The sequence below is a fragment of the Glycine soja genome, chromosome 8 (assembly GCF_004193775.1).
Source record: "Glycine soja cultivar W05 chromosome 8, ASM419377v2, whole genome shotgun sequence".
Taxonomy (NCBI): Eukaryota; Viridiplantae; Streptophyta; class Magnoliopsida; order Fabales; family Fabaceae; genus Glycine; species Glycine soja.
In genome coordinates this window covers 22,345,192-22,362,662 of record NC_041009.1, presented here as the reverse complement: position 1 = coordinate 22,362,662, position 17,471 = coordinate 22,345,192, and the positions used below count along the sequence as shown (strand labels likewise).

At 33.5% G+C, this 17,471-nt stretch overlaps 3 protein-coding genes across 7 annotated transcripts; 2 read left to right on the top strand and 1 right to left on the bottom strand.

Annotated features, from left to right (window-relative positions):
* Positions 1 to 295: 295 nt before the first annotated feature.
* LOC114424453 lies at positions 296 to 2,335 on the top strand. Of its 2 annotated transcripts, none has more exons than XM_028391304.1 (5): positions 296 to 426; positions 528 to 571; positions 695 to 833; positions 1,318 to 1,379; positions 1,704 to 2,335. In XM_028391304.1, the coding sequence occupies exons 1-5, from the start codon at positions 312 to 314 to the stop codon at positions 2,010 to 2,012; spliced, it is 669 nt and encodes a 222-aa protein (XP_028247105.1). In that variant the 5' UTR covers positions 296 to 311; the 3' UTR covers positions 2,013 to 2,335. The 2 variants fall into 2 exon arrangements, with proteins under 2 accessions (XP_028247105.1, XP_028247104.1); XM_028391303.1 differs by having other exon boundaries at positions 516 to 571.
* Positions 2,336 to 6,927: 4,592 nt separating this feature from the next.
* Positions 6,928 to 12,024, top strand: LOC114422764 (calcium/calmodulin-regulated receptor-like kinase 2). Of its 2 annotated transcripts, none has more exons than XM_028389286.1 (8): positions 6,928 to 7,192; positions 7,541 to 7,945; positions 8,288 to 8,441; positions 9,127 to 9,253; positions 9,534 to 9,616; positions 9,690 to 9,761; positions 11,171 to 11,374; positions 11,491 to 12,024. In XM_028389286.1, the coding sequence occupies exons 2-8, from the start codon at positions 7,608 to 7,610 to the stop codon at positions 11,791 to 11,793; spliced, it is 1,281 nt and encodes a 426-aa protein (XP_028245087.1). In that variant the 5' UTR covers positions 6,928 to 7,192; positions 7,541 to 7,607; the 3' UTR covers positions 11,794 to 12,024. The 2 variants fall into 2 exon arrangements, with proteins under 2 accessions (XP_028245087.1, XP_028245086.1); XM_028389285.1 differs by having other exon boundaries at positions 7,432 to 7,945.
* A 467-nt stretch (positions 12,025 to 12,491) lies between these two features.
* On the bottom strand, positions 12,492 to 16,896 carry LOC114422763 (phosphatidylinositol 4-kinase gamma 7-like). Of its 3 annotated transcripts, XM_028389282.1 has the most exons (3): positions 16,747 to 16,896; positions 16,431 to 16,518; positions 12,492 to 15,096 (listed from the first exon to the last, which is right to left on the bottom strand). In XM_028389282.1, exon 3 carries the CDS (start codon positions 14,833 to 14,835, stop codon positions 12,919 to 12,921), a length of 1,917 nt encoding a protein of 638 aa, XP_028245083.1. In that variant the 5' UTR covers positions 14,836 to 15,096; positions 16,431 to 16,518; positions 16,747 to 16,896; the 3' UTR covers positions 12,492 to 12,918. The 3 variants fall into 3 exon arrangements, with proteins under 3 accessions (XP_028245083.1, XP_028245085.1, XP_028245084.1); XM_028389284.1 differs by lacking the exons at positions 16,431 to 16,518; positions 16,747 to 16,896 and adding an exon at positions 15,917 to 16,037; XM_028389283.1 differs by lacking the exons at positions 16,431 to 16,518; positions 16,747 to 16,896 and adding an exon at positions 15,394 to 15,621.
* Positions 16,897 to 17,471: the final 575 nt, after the last annotated feature.

Genomic DNA, 17,471 nt, shown 5'->3' with positions numbered 1-17,471 from the left:
ATTATGACTGCTTGCTCAGTTTCAATTCGAACCATATAATCACATTCAAACTTGAGATTGAGAAGCACCCTTATTTTAATAATCAATTATTCTTGAGTTAAGAAAAACTTAATTGCATTTCTAAGTGTTAATTTATTAATCTGATATTGAGCTTTCCCAAGTTTTTGGCATACCGAGGAATAATATAACGATTAAAAGAACAGGAATCGGAACCCTAGCTTTGACTTGGTCGAACTTTGAACACTGTATAAAACCCATGCTGTACTAGTTAAGTTTCCTCTCTTTCAGTTGTTAAAGAAAAACACAAACTCATGAAAAGAAGAAACACTGATCAGATGATGAAGATCACGGTGCTCTCAACCCTTTTACTAGGATGTCTCTTGGTCATGACTGTCCAAGGAGATTCATCAGCAGGAGTTGTTCCAGGTAAAATAATATTCCCCATTTATTAATTAGTACCCCAAATTTAAAGATCAATTAAGCTAAAGATTGATTGCATGATCTAATTGCCATAGCGGTAACTGTAGTTGAGGAAGGGAATAAAAACAAGCTTGGAGTGTCATCTCAAAAGGTATATATATGTCACTTTAATTTCTAACTGCATGTCTATATTCATATGCTGTTTCATCTTATTATTAATTGATTTATTTCAGCATATTTAATGATCATGCATTATAATGGGGATGATATATAGGAACCATTTGTGAGAAGTGGAGCTGGTCACGTGAGGAAGCTGGGGCTTGGTGGAAAGAAATTTGGCACAAATGAGGTGACAAGTGTGGACTCTAAGAATGGAAAAGGAGCATATGGAGGAGAGACTTCAAAGATTTCAGGTGCAACCTATTCTGATGGAATATGTGACTTTGATGAAAGGGAGGGAGATCATAAAATAGTAAAATGTAAAGGGAAGAAAAGTATAAAATCAAGAATGCTCAAAATGGATGGTTATGTTGCTTTCACTGATGATTATCATGGGCCCAGGCACCACCTTCCAAAACATAACTGAGTGAAAAGGCATTGAAATCTCTTGTGAGTGTGCTAGTCAGCATTCATCACTAGTCTTGGAGTGGAAAACTTGTTTTTTGATTTCATGTACATATATTTTAATTAATTTGTGTGAATTAATGTGCAGCAATTTCCTAAACTTTGAAGCCCAACATCCTTGTCTTTTTTGTTAAGGAAAATTGTTAATATTTACGCAATATAAAACGAATTAAACCAATTTATTTTTCTGTTCACTCGTTATAGTGTGTTATTTAATTCATCAAAGAAATTATACTCATGGCTAGCTCCCCGTATGTTTTGCTTCTATGGCAGGTAAGGATGATGATGGTTTGAAGAAGTCTTCTGGATCACGAGACCAAAAGAATGATGATCAGGTTCTATTCTCTGATATGCGCATTGCATAAAATTTCTGTCTGTTTTTCATTTCAATAAAGCTTATATATATAGAGTCATCATATATATGGTCCATATATATAACTGAAGAGTTTCACAAAATTAGTTCCTAGTTCATAAATAATTCTTTCTATAAAATAAGTTGAACCTCAGTCGTCTTTACATATTGGAAATAAAGAGAGCATACGATAATGGAACCAAAGCAATATTGATCATGCAAAACTTATAGCTTCCACAGACACACACACATATATACACATTTTATGCAGATCCAGTTTTGACATTGCTAGTTTATATTAATGCAGAAGCTTATGATGATGGGACCAAAGGAATATTTGAAATCCACCAAGTTCTTCGTAGTTCCAAGAAGAATTCCCACCAGCACGTACCCGAAGTCATGTTCACAAGACTGCATTATTGCTGTGCCAGTTAAATCCAGCTTAGGGAGTTCCTCATCAAGTCATGAACATCAAATTTCTGAAGAAACACCTCAGAAAGATGAGACACAAAGATTTGCTGACGCTGCAAAAGAGATTGCAAACATGATGAATAAGGATTATCATGGAAGACCGAGTCACAGGCCACCAATCAATAACAATGAGCCTAGAAATTGAGATTATCAACAGTCATATTAATGACATAGATATATGTATCTGCTAGGCTCACAGTTTTGCACCAAGTTGTTGCGGTACCAACTACATGGTAATGGCCTAGATATATATATGATATAGGTTAATTTGCTTTTTTTTTATTATAGTTTAATATGTGGCACAAAGGCATGCAAAACCATATATAGGACTTAACAAATACTTGTTCGTTTCATTTCATACTAAAAATAGATATATGTAGAACGCATGCCGTTTGAGTGTTGTAATTAAGTGTATCATCGTTACATCTTTAATTATGTGAATTAATTATGCCTAGCTTTGAATAGTTACTTAGAGGTTTCACATCATGGATATATATAGTTCTATATATGATCTGGCTATTTTAATTAACTTTAATTATACAGTGATTGCCACATGAGACACGCAATCGCTTTAGTGAAAGGATTATAACTGTAAGAGGACAGATCATACTTTCTCATATGAGTATATATGGACCTTATCCTCTTAATTATTAGAATAGTACCTTGTGAGAATAGAAAAAAAAAAAAAAAAAAGTAAACAAAGAGACAAATATTGTAGTGCTGATCAGGATGATCGATCATGGCTCATGAATACATGTTAATTGGGATTATACTTATATCTGAGATGCCAATTAAATTAAGTAATATTATAATTTTATTCTAATTAAATTAAGTGAATTAGATACGAAGATACAAAGTAATTCACAAAAAATAATAATAAAGAGTTTCTTTAATAAATGGAGAAAACACTTTTGAGATCAACACCATCTTTCTTCTCTCTCCTTTTGGGCTTTTTCCCTCACGTCACGTCCAAAGTGGAGGAGAATTGTATCTTTAATTTGGTTTTCTTTCTTAATTTTTATTTGTTGCATTTTCTTCATAACCGAACAAGTCCTACCTTGTCACATACTTCATCTATATATTCTTTAAACTCCTAACTTTCGTTTTGTTATCGAAATCGAAGGCAAAGCTAACCAGCAATATACTCCCACCGTTAAAAGCCTTAATTTAATTTCTTCATCAATCACCAGCTTTGGCGTCTAAGGTTGCTCCTTCGCAAAGTCCCCATTATACTACTACTATCAAATGCAAAGTAATTAAGCTGCAGTTTAAAGTAGATTGTAATTTTCTTAATTTCTTCATTTAATGTTTAAACAGAAGTGCTACCAAGAAACCCTTTGTCAAACTCTCTTTACAAATATTTTTTTTCATGAGTTTAAATACGTTATTGTAGAAATCTCACAAACTTATATTTTTTTTTTAAAAGAATAATAGTTCTAAATTCTCCTGCAACATTATTAATTCTTATATATTAATTATCCTACTTCTTCTATATAGTATATAAGGAATATATACAATTTATATTTTTCACATATTAAAGATGTTTATTTTTTATTTAATACATTCTTTACAGAATAATAGAAAAATTTATAGGAAGATTTCTCTAGTCATTCTTCGTTTCAGATCAAAGTAGGTTGAAATGGACGAAACAAACATTTATTAAGACACCAAACAAAACTAGTGGCAATGCAGGCATAAAGTCACAAATAAATCAATAAATACACACCACATTTCGGTCGCGTGAAACGGATCCCACAGCAAATAAATCTAAGATAAGAGGCACGTAATATTACCGGCTTCATCAATTATTGAGAGTGTTGCTAGGTGCACCCAGCATTATTATTGGTGCACCCAGTATTTTATAAAAAATGTTAAAACTATCCTTGTACTTTTTTCGCATTTGTGATGGGTATGCGTAAGAGTGGTTCGTAAATCGTATGGATCAAGTTGATCCGTAAGGTTGATACATATCAAGTTGATCCGTATGTTGATATTAATTATATGGATCAACTTGATCTGTAAAAAAACTTACGAATCAAGTTGATCTGTAAGACTTCTACGGATCAAGTTGATTCGTAAGCCTTTTTACGGATCAAGTTGAAAGACTTACGGATCAAGAGTATTTCAATCTTTTCTCTTAAGTGCTAGGTGCACTCAACAATAATACCGAGTCCACCTAGCAACATCCAATTATAAATCCTCCTACTTGTTTGAAGGGAGAGGAAATGAAAAAAAGAAAAAACTTAATCATCCTAAAATGATAATTTAAAATAAACAAGCATGATATTTTTTTTATCGCCAAATAAGCATGATATTACAGTATATATAAAGCATGATGAGAACATAAATTCATAATAGATTGAATTTTAGTTTTCCGAAGTCTTGTCAAATAATTGAAAATTTTAGCCTTTAAAATATACTGGTGTGTATATGGTGAGAATTTTGATTCTCAAACTAATGTGTACAAAAAAAATAAAATTGTTGGGAAAATTTAATTCTTTAAATAAATTTTCATATTTAAAAAAATTAGTCTTTTAATTTTGATAAATGTTATGCATGTGTTATTTGTATATTAAAATCACATCATAATTATTTAATTTTTTTCTCTTTTATCTTTTCTTTTATGTTAAAACAACAAGAATTTAACTTCTTCTGAGTTTTTATCTAGAAGATATTAAAGTTAATAACAATTTTATAATTATTTTGATTGTATTTTTGTAAAGATATAATAGAGATATGGAATAGGAGTAAAAAACTAAAGTGTCATGCTCAGCACGACATTCTCGCTTTGCGCATCAGGACTCCTCATCCCAAACAAGTTTGTTTAGCGCAAGAAGTCACCTTGAAAGACAGCTATCACGTGCAGTGCGCTAAGCACACATCCTGCGACTTAGCGCGTTGTCACTTAATCTAGTTGGACATGAGCTTAGCACAAGCACACACTAAGTGCATAAATGTGGTTCTGATTGGCCATCAAGTGGGGGAGATATTTTAAAAAGTAAACATTCATTCATTAGCATAGTTCACGACGAAGAAAGGAAGGAATCAAAGAAAAGAAGCCATAGCCAGTGCGACGATGATCAATCTTCAAAGCTTTGGCCGATCCATTTCTCTTCCATTTTCTTTCATTTCATTTCACGTTTTACATTTGTAAGCTTCTCATGACAATGAGAAACTAAAACCCACTGTTGTCAGGAGCTATGCAAACCAAACTTTCTTTGATGTCATGATTTTAAACTATCTATTTAATATGATGTTGATATTATTGTTTTTTTCTATGTTTATTCACATGTTTATGGTTTAATCATTATATTTTCATGTAATGTTTTAGGATTTAGACATTGGGAAATATTTATATACTAAGAACTTGAGAAGAACATCTAGGTGATCTATGTCTAGGGGTAGAGTGATATTGTTTAATCTATTTTATGCATCTCTGTTCGTAATGCAAATTATTTAATATAACTCTTAAGGGATTAAGAGTGATATTAGGTGATTTAGGCTCTCTTACTTGAAGGGTCATAATTAGAATATGTTAATAGATGCGATTAATAATCATATTCATGTTAAATAGAGAAAAATTCATTACGATTGCATCAAGAGTAGTTTTGGTAAGCTGAGCCCCCAATATGTTCCATAACTCATCATCAATGCCATTTTACAACTTCGAGCGTTTCTTACTCTTTCATGTTCTTTGCTTTGTAATTAATTTACATTAATTTATATTTATATTTAATCAATGAACAAGATTCGATTTAAGTCACAAATTATTTAAGCATTAGATACATATAACTTTGACTACAAGCATAATTTCTGTAAACTCGATACTCGGTCTTATTGTTTTATTACTACTTAGAAAATAAATAAATAAAAAGTAAATAAAAATACAGTAGAAGAGCCTTGATTCCAAATGAAAAAAATTCAAACTTGATTGAAAAATTCTTTCTGATTATTGAAGAATGGGATAAAAGGATTGATGGCGAAAAATATTTCTTGTTCTTATTAGAAGATCGTGATTGAATCCACGTATGTTTGGTAAAAAGAAAGAAAAATATTATTCTTTAAGAATAATAAAAAGAAAAGTGTTCAATTAGAACATGAAATCGTGACATAAATTGGTCCTAGTTATTCTTTGGAACATAACAGAAGAAGGGAAGAGATTCTCAAACTGAACTAGAAAACAAATCCAATGACTTCAAAAGAATTAAACGAGGAGTCATATGAAATGAACATACTTTTAATATTGATCTCATACTTTGAAAAATTCAAATTCAAATTTGTTGAGTAATAACTTAATTCTTCCATAAAATACTCTTTTCAAATTATCAATAACTTCCTCATCATTTTCGATTACGAAAAAGAATTATACATGTTCATTTTTTAAATTATGACATGAATTCTATCTCCATAATATGAATGTATGACAAACAAGAAAAGAGGGATAGTTTTTTTTTCTTTCTTATTCTAATCTTTTTTGTGCAAGTAAAATAAAAGGGAATTTCCAATAATTAAAGGATTATTTCATCTTTGATAATTATTTATTTAATCGGTAGATGGAAGTATACTAAGTAAAGTGACATTAAGGATAACTACGCTTGTTAATGAGTCAATAAATTCTCAACTAAAGATATTTTAAGCTCCAAAAAACATATGTAATTAAAACCATTATGAAAAAAAACATTACGAAATAGTCAATAAATTATACCTCATGACTTTGTCATTATTGGTAATTTCTTAATACGTATAGGTATAGACTTGGCCAAATTATTAGAATGATTTTTTTAAGATAAAAAAGGATATTTGATATTTTGAGGGGAAAATAAAAGATAAAAGTGTAAATATAATAAGTGATACCGTGAAAAAAAAATGAAACATGGGTCTTTGTCATAATAAAGTATGAATGATGATATCCATTTTATTACAGTTTACCCTGAGATACTTTTTAGTAAACTGTTAAACATTAATCTCATTTAAAACGAAGAAATTATGGAAATGAGTACACAATTAGGATTAAAACTATTGAAGATGTAATAATTTATGAACAGCAATTAGGCAATTATTGGATTGGCATGCCTTTTTTTCTTTAATCGAAAAATGAAGACGCCGTCGCTGTGTTTGAAGAAAGACCCACCAAATTAATCCTCATTTTTTCCTTTTTATTTCGTTTTCGGCTTCAAAGCATGAATAAGCCTCCAACTCAGACCTCTTCCACTTTTTTTTCAGTTTTCATTTCCCTTTACACTTTCTTTCTCTCTTCTCCATCTGGCTACCTCATTCTTAATAAGCACAATTACCAAAAGTGGGGGCTGTTTTCTGAATCACAAGGTTCTTAATTTCTCGCCTGATTTTGCTGTCTGAGTTGAAAAGAAAAGTTTTTTTTATTGTTGTTTTTGAATTTTGGTTGGTGGGTTTTGAGTTTTATGGATGATGGGGTTTATTTGGTGGACAATTTTATTTCCGTTGTTTATGAGAGTAAAGTGACTTATTATTGGTATGTTAATGATTGTTGAATAATTAGATGTTTCAATATTGTGTATTGATTGGTATTTGTATTTTTTGTTTAGATTCATCTTTGAAGTTGGTGGTGGATGAAATGTTGAATTGGTGTCAGTTCTAGCAGGATAGAGTGTTGAATTAGCTTAAAAAGTTGAAATTTTGTTACTTTTGTGGCAGTGAACCTGTCTAGTGAGAGAGTTATGCAAGATGATTGAGTTGCTTGAATATCAAGAGAGGTCAAGTGATGGTTGATCAAGCTGATTTAGTTATCGTTTGTGTCTCTGTTGGGGTGGCCCTTGGAGTTTTGATTGCTTGCCTCATATATTTTGGCATAAGGTGGTACAAGAAGCGAGCTCATCGTCTTAGCCGATCTGCGAACGAGCCTAGCTTAACAACTATCCCTATACGAACAAATGGATTAGAAACTAGCATTGACTTCAGTGCTTCTCTCACCAGTTCCATAGCCACTTCAAGGTCACCAAATCCTCACAATCCTCACAAAAGCTCACATTCAACTTGGTGGAGTCATCAGAATAAAGATGGGTTTGCTTCGGTATCAGGCATTCTGAAGTACTCATACAAGTAAGTACATTTCTCTTTTGAGCATGAGCCTTGCTCTTTCTTTTTTTCTTTCTTCCAACATGTTTTGTTTTTGGATAACTACTATTAGGATGTAAACCTTATAGTTGCTGCATTAAGAAAGTGTTGATTATTTTTTTTATTTGTGGAAATGGGATGTTTCTAATGTCCTTTTATAATGAAGTTCCATTGTATGTAAGAGCTACCACCTTGCACAATTTTATATACATTGCATGTTAGTTTGGAAGAAAAAAGAGAAAAAAGGACTTGGGATTTCTTAGATAAAAAATGCATCCCGGGACATTAACATTTGCAATGGGCTATCTGACATTTTACATGTTATAGAGAAATTCAAAAGGCCACACAAAACTTCACAAATACATTGGGAGAAGGATCATTTGGCACAGTTTATAAAGCAATGATGCCTACAGGAGAGGTGGTAGCTGTGAAGATGCTTGGACCCAATTCTAAACAAGGGGAGAAAGAATTTCAAACAGAGGTATATGCTAATAACCTTTTTGTTCATTTTTTGGGTTATGAAAAAGATCTTTGCAAATTTAATTACTTTAAATACAAGGTTTGTGGGATTCAGAACTTTTCTTTTCTTTTCTTTTGAAACTTCACTAGTGATTTATATAATATTGGAAAAGGATTTAATAGATAGACTTTTGTTTTCCCTCCTATTTCATTTGTCTTCTTTTGATTGAGAGACTCAAACAGTTTAATTTTGACAGGCATCATTCATACATGGCTTGATGCTTGTTGATTAGGCCTAAATCATAATGTCAAAAATTCAAAGAAACCATGCAATATACATTAGATAGTCTGATGTTCAAAGTTTAACCCAACTTTAGGCATTTCCTATAGTATGCTGTGTGCCAGTTGATTTGAACTCTGTTTTGAAACATTCATTCCTAAAAATGACCTGAAAATTCATTTGAGTTTATATTTGCATTGTGCATATGGTCATCATCATTGGCACATAAAATCCTACTGAGGCATAAATTCCTTTATTTGCCAGATGCTATAGTTAAATAAAACGGTGGGGATGGCCACTTATTTCCACTGGGTTTCACTTAAAGTAATGATATTGGTTCTTATTGGAGCCACTCCAAGTATTACTCCGTGAATTTAACATTAATCACTCTTATCTCCACTGTGTTTTTAATGAGATGTTGATCCAGGTGCTTCTGCTAGGAAGACTGCATCATCGGAATCTTGTAAATTTGTTAGGATACTGCATAGATAAAGGACAGTTTATGCTGGTTTATGAGTTCATGAGTAATGGAAGTTTAGAAAACCTTTTATATGGTAAGCAGAAGATCTTTCACTTTCCTCTTAGGATTTTTCGTGTGTGGTAGTTATATATCAAGACTTACATGATAATCTCACCAAACAGACAGGAAGGTCTTGCTTTCTGTTACATGTTTTTCACAATTATTAGTATATGTAATGTATTTTTTCACCTTTTCCAAGTATGAGACACAGTGGAGGAATTTTTCTTTATATTAGAAGTTTTAACCCTTTAATCTTATAAATAAAACTGTCTTTATATATCTATTGAGAATAGTTGTGTTGTGCATGCATGTAGGTGAAGAAAAGGAATTGAGTTGGGATGAAAGGCTGCAAATTGCTGGTGATATTTCACACGGAATAGAATACCTTCATGAAGGGGTATGTTTAATGTTATATTTTCTCTTATTCTATATAAAAGTGTCCCTGGTTAACATGAATATGCACGGAACAGGCAGTCCCACCCGTCGTACATCGTGATTTGAAATCCGCGAATATATTACTTGATCACTCAATGAGAGCTAAGGTAAGCCTTTTTCTACTATCGCTTTTTGATAGTCAGTTTCTTTTAATCATAATTTCTAAGGTTTTGATAGGATATCAACTCAAACACTATAATCATTTCCAGAATTTCCTTAATTACATGAATGGACAGTTTTCCCTAATTATACCGAATATCTCAATAATATTTCCTAGAATATCTCAACACTCTCCCTCAAAATGAAGGCTGAAGCTTATTAAGCTTTAATCATGTTATAATTAAATCCTTTTTTATGAAAACAAACAAATCGTAAACTTAAGAGGATGGGGTAAAAACAGTCTAGATTTCTATGCACAACCACAAAACAACTAGAGTTGGCACAAGAAACCAAGCATAACCACCAAACAAGAAGATGAGCACGATAACCAAGTAAGCCAAACAAGAAGAGTGATGCAACAAATCAACATAGTCATCAAAGAAGAAGAGGGGTGCAACAAACCAAGTGTGATTTTCAAGTAAGAAGAGGGGCGCAACAAACTAAGCCCGGCTACTGAACTAAAGGAGAGGAAAAGCAAACCAATTGCTGCCAACAAACAAGAAGAGGGGTGCAGCAAACTAAGCACAGTCATCCAACAAGAGGGGCCCAACAAATCAAGTGAAGCTGCCTAACTAGAAGAGGGACACAACAAACCACGTTGAGCCGCCAAACAAGAGGGGTGCAAGCTCAGTTACTAAACTAGAAGAGGAGTGCAATTAACCAAATGCAATTAACAAATAAGAAGGGAAATGCAACAATCCAAGTGCAGCTACCAAACTAGAAGGGGGTTACAGCAAACCGAGCACAACAGCAGTCATGAAACACAACAAACCAAACACAATCATCTAAGGGAAAGAAGGCTAAAACTGTCAAACAGAAACCAAGCAAAACGAAGGATGCGACTAAAAATCCATCATGGAGCAACATAGAGATGAAAACATATTGTTGGAGGAGACACACCAAACAAATAAACCCATATCTGTAGGAACGTAACAACGAAACAATAACCAACTAATCGTAGAGGATGGCACTGCTCTAATACCATGTCGGTACTAATGAATGATGTATTTATTTCATAATAATAGCATCGTATTTGTACACTAGGTGAGAGAATCAATTCCATAAATTTAGGAATTAGAATCAAGGATTAAAATCAATCTACATATAGAAATAATGGAAAGAGATTAGAATTTCCTTAATTACATAAATGAACAATATATCCCTAATTATGTCACATATCTCAACAACATGGAAATGGAATTGAATTGAACAATTTCAATGTTGGAATTCGCCCAACAGCAGCTGAATTCTAAAGCAAAGTTTTCCATCTATCCTGGAGTATTAACATAATGACAAGAGAATTATCTTCCTTTTTCTTGTTTGATATTGATTATCTCCTGAATTACTGAGTATGTAGGTTTCTGATTTTGGGTTCTCAAAGGAAGAGGTCTTTGATGGTCGTAATTCTGGCCTTAAAGGTACATATGGCTACATGGACCCAGCATACATTTCCTCAAGCAAGTTCACAGTGAAGAGTGACATTTACAGTTTTGGTATAATAATTTTCGAACTCATCACTGCCATCCACCCACATCAAAATTTGATGGAATATATCCACCTTGTAAGTTATTTTTGCTTTGGAAAGGAACTACTACATCTTGAGTTCTCAGTGCTAGTGTTATAAATCTTTAGACTGATGATTTCTTCTTCACATCTTTATTGTTCATTTACTGCAAGGCTGCAATGGATTATGATGGTGTAGATGGAATTCTTGACAAACAACTTGTGGGAAAATGCAATCTTGAAGAAGTGAGGCAGCTTGCTAAAATTGCACACAAATGTTTACACAAATCACCTAGGAAACGCCCCTCCATTGGTGAGGTTTCGCTGGGTATATTGAGGATTAAGCAAAAGCGCCTCATGAAAGAAGACTCCATGTCATTTGCAAGCAGTAACTTCTCCCGAAGTGTGAGTCAAATAGAGGAGCAACAGGTTGAATTAACTAAAATAACCACCATAAACCACAGGGAAATGGGGTGAACTCATTCATATGTTTTGGGGTGAATTTTTTTTTTTTGTAGGCCTTTGGGAACCAAGGAAGTTTGTAGAAAAAACCATCGATTGTCGCTAGCTGTAAAATGTGAGTCAATATGTACAGATAACAAGAGCGGATCCCATGCTACTCTGAAACATTTTGATTTGTGAATGATCAGTTCTGCCTTGTGAGTTTTTGTTGCTAAATAACAAATAAGTTCTATATATGACCACCAACAATTTATACCAATGAATGCATGCTTTCTGTGGAACAAATAAAGATAATATGAATGATTGAAGGAAAAGGTTTCCTTTTTACTCAAACGAATAAAGAGGTGAAGATAAAGAAGAAGAAAAATGTAACTTTTTCCTAAAAATGACTCTTCGATTTGAAAAGAAAATAATCCAGAAGATAGTTTTAAAGAAAATGATGAAAATGTCCTTACTTTTATTTTATTAGATTATGTAAGATTTAAATGCCTTTTAATACGATTATATTTTCTCTAACAAGTAAAAAGAAAAGTCAATTTTTCTGTCTCTTAATTTTTATTTCTAATTTCTTTTAATCTAAAGAACCTAAAAACCTCCTTTTCTACTCTTTTTCTCTTCTATCCTACTTTTTTTTCCTATTTCTTTTCACATCCAAACAAAGAATGATTTGGACAACAGATAGATTGCCGATATATACAAGGATTGAATAAAAATTCACCAAAAGATAAAATCAGAAGAATTTAAAGGCGACAAACAAACCACACTACAAATATCCTTTATATCTCCAGGAAAACATAGGTATATACAAATTTATTTTGGCATCTACCCTGAATTATTCAGCATACTAACCAGTGAACATAAAGTGGGAAAAATAAAAAGGAGCAAATCAGGACATAATCTTCACATCTACTATAGTGGATAAGCTCTCCCCTCTATTGTGCTGATGCAAGACATTGCCTACCTGGAAATCTTCATTTGCTTTTACTCCTGGATAATCCATCCTCCTCAGTCCTCAGTGTTGCGAAAATAAAGCCTCTATTTATTTATTTATTTATCTATATATAGTTCCATGTGTACCATATGACACATTGTACAAGTCTAATATTTATTAGTTCACTTCACATTTCATTTATGGTCCCCCTAAAACTGGCATGAAGTTCCAAGTCTCTGTCTCTGCTTCTTGCTCACATTTCCTCGTTTGCAATTAACAAAAGCTGGGATCACCAACCTCTGGAAATTCTCAAGAAACTGATTCCACCTCTCTTCATCCATATCTGTTAGGTTCACGAAACATGAGCTTGCAGGTAACTCATTCACAGTTGTGTTTCCAGATGATGTCCCAGCCAAAAAGCCACTCTTTTGCTTTACACCCATCTGCTGCCTACTTTTCTCACCAGTTCTCGTGTTTTTCACAGACACAGAAAGCCTTGAAACATTAGGCACACCATTTCCCACAGGACCATTGTATTCGTCACCACCAAAGGGCAACTCCCCTTCACTCTCAGCCTCGTCCTCCATCACACTTTCCTCTAGTCTAGAAAGTGTGTTTCTAATGATTCCATTTGTAGCTCCAACTTGAAATGGTGGCATTACAGTCAGTTTCTCTTCTATGTTTGTAGTGAAATCCAAATCCCGATCCTCACAATCTAGCTGAAACTGAATCACATCTTTGTCTTCTGCTTCTGCTTCATAAGAAAATAATTCTTCCTGATCTAAAAGTTTCTTTGCTTCAATACAGATAAGCTCAAGCTCACTTGGCTCTTCATGGAGACCCTGAAATTCCCTACTCATCATGTCACCAATCTCTGCTAGACAAAGACCAAAAGCTGCTGCTTCCTTGAGGAAGATAGTACAGAGAACCAAAACCCGCAAGCATGCTTCTCGAATCATGGGAAGCTCCATTCTAAGCATTTCTGAATCACGAAATGGGTCTAGGTGATATATATAGTCGAGCTCATCATCTGAGAAAGGAATTGATGCCTGAGGCCAATAGATCCATTCAAAATAAGGATCTTCCAAAGTTTCAGGGAGACAAAGACCATGATCAATGGGAAAAAGCTCCACTTGATCAAACCTTCCAAACCCTTCAAGCTTTCTGACCAGAAGATTTCCTGCATGTCTGTCTGTGTTTAAAATTCGTACATCCAAAATCCCAATCCTATGAACAGCAGCAACAGGGAAACTAGAAGTTCCATGATCACTTGCATCAAAATCATGAGGAATAAACTGCTGCAGAGATGCAATCTTGCTTATTTGCTTTTTGTTATGATGCATACTACCATTGACCCTGTCATTAACATTAAAAATAGAATGTGTGACCTTTACAAGGGCAGTAAAGGGTACATTGGCAAAATGATCATGGTCAAGAAGGTAGGCTGCAACTTCTCTGAAACCTGTCTCCCCAACCCTCACTGAACGTTTCAGTCCTGGTTGTCCAAGAGCTTTGCCAACAAAACCTTTAGGATTGTTTGGTGCATAAGGCTCCTCATCAGTTGGTTTCACAATAGCAACATTTTCACCATTGCTGTTCCTAAAATAATATGCACCTCCTAATCCACTCTGAATGGGGATAGGTTCAATGCCAACTTTTATTGCCTTCATAATATCCTTAACCAGCTGTTTGGTTCCTGAAAACATATCTGAGCAACCTATAACCTCAATTGGTCCACTCTGATCCCTCTGCAGAAGATCCCTGCCAGTAGGTGAAAGGCAAGGGGTAGATGAACTCCTATGTAAAAAGGTCCTAGTGAGTAGAAGTGGAGAATCATTTCTAACCACACTTAGGTCATTCTTCAAGACCATGTCCCCACATATAAGTGAGCTTGCCTCAGTTGGGACATTGAAGGCAACCTGCAATTTCCTTTTCACAGTATGGGCATTGTCCCTTCTATCTAATTCCATTCCCAAAACACACCCAGTTTCAGTCTGAACAAACACACGTCTCCTCCCAGAAGGCTTTCTTTCCATTTTCCCATTCCCACAACACTCACTAGGAGGTCCTTTAAAGGTTGCAACCGCCATCTCATCATGTAAACAGGTGTCCAAATCAGGATACATGTAAGGAAAAAGAGAAGAGGCAAACTTGAATGCCAGCAGCGAAGGTGGCAGTGGCAGAGAGTTTCTCTGTCAAGCAAGCACCAATGTCGAATGCCGGCGCTTGATGTCGCAGAGAAGAGTTTTTTCCATAAACAATCATATTAAATTCTGTAAAATCGAAAAAATTCTTAAAAGTTCTCACATGACAACAGCTTACTCTACAACACAGATTTCACTCAACGGAACTGCTGCTACATCGGAGATGTCACCTGATAACACAAGCTGTGATAGAAAATGAAAAATAAAATCACTACACGGATATATTACCAAAGATAAAAACAAATGAAGGAAAATTCATTTTCCAAATATTAATTTTCAGTCAAGCACAAGAAAGGATGTTAAACTTTATTCTAAATGAACGGCCTTATGAATTTAACAATGGATTTTTAATTAGTTATTGAAGGATCAAAGGTATCTAATCAATCATAGCAATCAAAAGAAAAAGATGAAAAGAAGCTGATGGATATCATCTCCATCAGTGCAATATAATGACATCTAAATTTGGCAGATGTATATCACCTCCATCGGTGCAATATAATGACATCTAAATTTGGCTACTCCCAACCAAAGAAATCACTGTTCACCCGTGACAGTAAGCACCAGGTAGTTCGTGCTTGATGAAAAGAAAAAGAGAGGCAATTGATCTTTATATATGAGTAATCACAAGTGGATAACTAAATTAGGACCATTCACTGGAAAGAGGAAGTACGATGCAATTTATGTTTTCAAAGGAGTGTTTTTTTTTTTGCATTTTCCTTGCTTAACCTAATCTCAACAGAATAAAAAATGTAACTTATTCTGGCTTGCATTTCCTCATATGAAGTGGCCCCCAAAAGAAAGGACTATTTGAAACATCTTTGAAAAGCTTAATTAATTAAGAAGTTCTAACTAGCCTAACCACTCACTCAACTAAAGACAAACCGTCCATCATTATATTATATTTAAAACAAACCGGCCATAAACCTGGCACTAAAGACTAAAGTCACTCCATGCATTCTCTAACTCATGACTGAAGTCCACAACCTAAATTGATGTGTAAAACCTGACTATCATGAGAATTGGCATGACCATATGTGAACGCAACTACGACAACAATGGATTTGGATCCTCCTTTTCTTTAGAAACATGACAGTCCCATATTCTAATAGAAAGCACATTTTTTCCTTGCACGGATCTGCCGCTGCACAAATTAGAGGACACAAAGTTTGAACTTGAAGAAAATTATCATCCGATCACAGATTTTTATATATAGTAAATTATTAAGTTTTACAATAATTGGCTTAAAAATCATAAGTAGGATAAGATGATTTCTGATTAATTGGCAATGTAAAAATCTTTTCACCAATAAAGTATTAAAATTATATTATTGTTATTATTATTACACCATAAATCATTAAATTGTGATTTGAAGAAGCATATAGTCAAAGTACTAAAGGGTTAAAATATTCTAACAATCACGTACTTAATAGATTTTAGACATTTAAAAAAAAATCTATTCGTTACACACAGATTTTAAAATTAATGAACAAAAAAATAAAATAGGATAAGATTCTTGCCTTCTTCAACCTCCAGAAAGAGCCAAAGTTTCACAACTCTTTATACCAGAGCCTTCGGCCATGGTTAACGACTTTACCTTCTCAGTATCTACATCAACAACAGCAACAGGAAAATTATATACCAATCTTTAATTTTAATTTCGAAGGAAAAGAAAATGAGAATAAATAAAAAATTCAAACCATTGGATTCATAAAATAAAAACAGAAAGCGATTCGGTTCAGATTTCAGAAACTTGAATAGATCGTATATTCTAGAAACCACGAGAAAAATTATTTAAAAAGAAAAAAAAATGAGAAGAAAATGAAGAATAGTCACCCACGAGAGGGAGATCGAAGTGACGGTGGCACCGCCCTGAGCGTCGGCGGTAAGATCCGAAGAGAGAGGGAATGATGTGCGTCAGTTGGTACTGTCCCGCCGCAGGATTTATCGTTTTCTTGCTAACGAGATAGTACGGTCTATGCTTTAACTGATTCCCATTTAAATCAAAATAATCAATAACTCCTTATTTTATTACTATTTTTTTTGTACAGTTTAATATATTTTTTTATTTAGCCAAATAGTACACTGCATCCACAAAGTTTAGACACGTGGGGTCGAGTGGGCCCACCATGAGGCACGTGGCGGTACTTCAAATGAATATAACATCTCATCTTTAAGAAAGTTTGACATGATAATTGATCATTATAAACTTCATTTTTTTTTTGTCCTTTTTTTGTTGTCCTTTTGAAAATCTAATGTAGATTGCAGTTCGTACTTTGTATCTATCATCTTAATCCATATCTTTATTATTAGAAAAATAGGATAATGTTTAATGGACAAACACGCATTATTAGTATTATTAGAGAGATGAAAAAAATAAATGAGAGAAATGAGAAATATAATGTGATTATCATTAAAATTAGGATAATTTTTTTAAAAAATAATAAATAAATTAGGATAACGTTTAATGGACAATCATGCACATATTATTATTAGTAGAGAAATGAAAAAATAGAAGAGAGAAATGAGAAGTATAATATGATTATTATTAAAAATTAGGA

What these genes read in the sequence shown, in the direction of transcription:
- LOC114422764 (XM_028389286.1), top strand. Translation starts at nt 7,608, where the DNA reads ATGGTTGATCAAGCTGATTTAGTTATCGTTTGTGTCTCTGTTGGGGTG. An exon ending in TTTAGAAAACCTTTTATATG is followed by an intron (nt 9,254 to 9,533) that starts GTAAGCAGAAGA and finishes GCATGCATGTAG; the next exon opens with GTGAAGAAAAGGAATTGAGT. An exon ending in ATCACTCAATGAGAGCTAAG is followed by an intron (nt 9,762 to 11,170) that starts GTAAGCCTTTTT and finishes CTGAGTATGTAG; the next exon opens with GTTTCTGATTTTGGGTTCTC.
- LOC114422763 (XM_028389282.1), bottom strand. Translation starts at nt 14,835, where the DNA reads ATGTATCCTGATTTGGACACCTGTTTACATGATGAGATGGCGGTTGCA.
- LOC114424453 (XM_028391303.1), top strand. Translation starts at nt 312, where the DNA reads ATGAAAAGAAGAAACACTGATCAGATGATGAAGATCACGGTGCTCTCA. An exon ending in ATCAGCAGGAGTTGTTCCAG is followed by an intron (nt 427 to 515) that starts GTAAAATAATAT and finishes TAATTGCCATAG; the next exon opens with CGGTAACTGTAGTTGAGGAA. An exon ending in AGAGACTTCAAAGATTTCAG is followed by an intron (nt 834 to 1,317) that starts GTGCAACCTATT and finishes CTTCTATGGCAG; the next exon opens with GTAAGGATGATGATGGTTTG.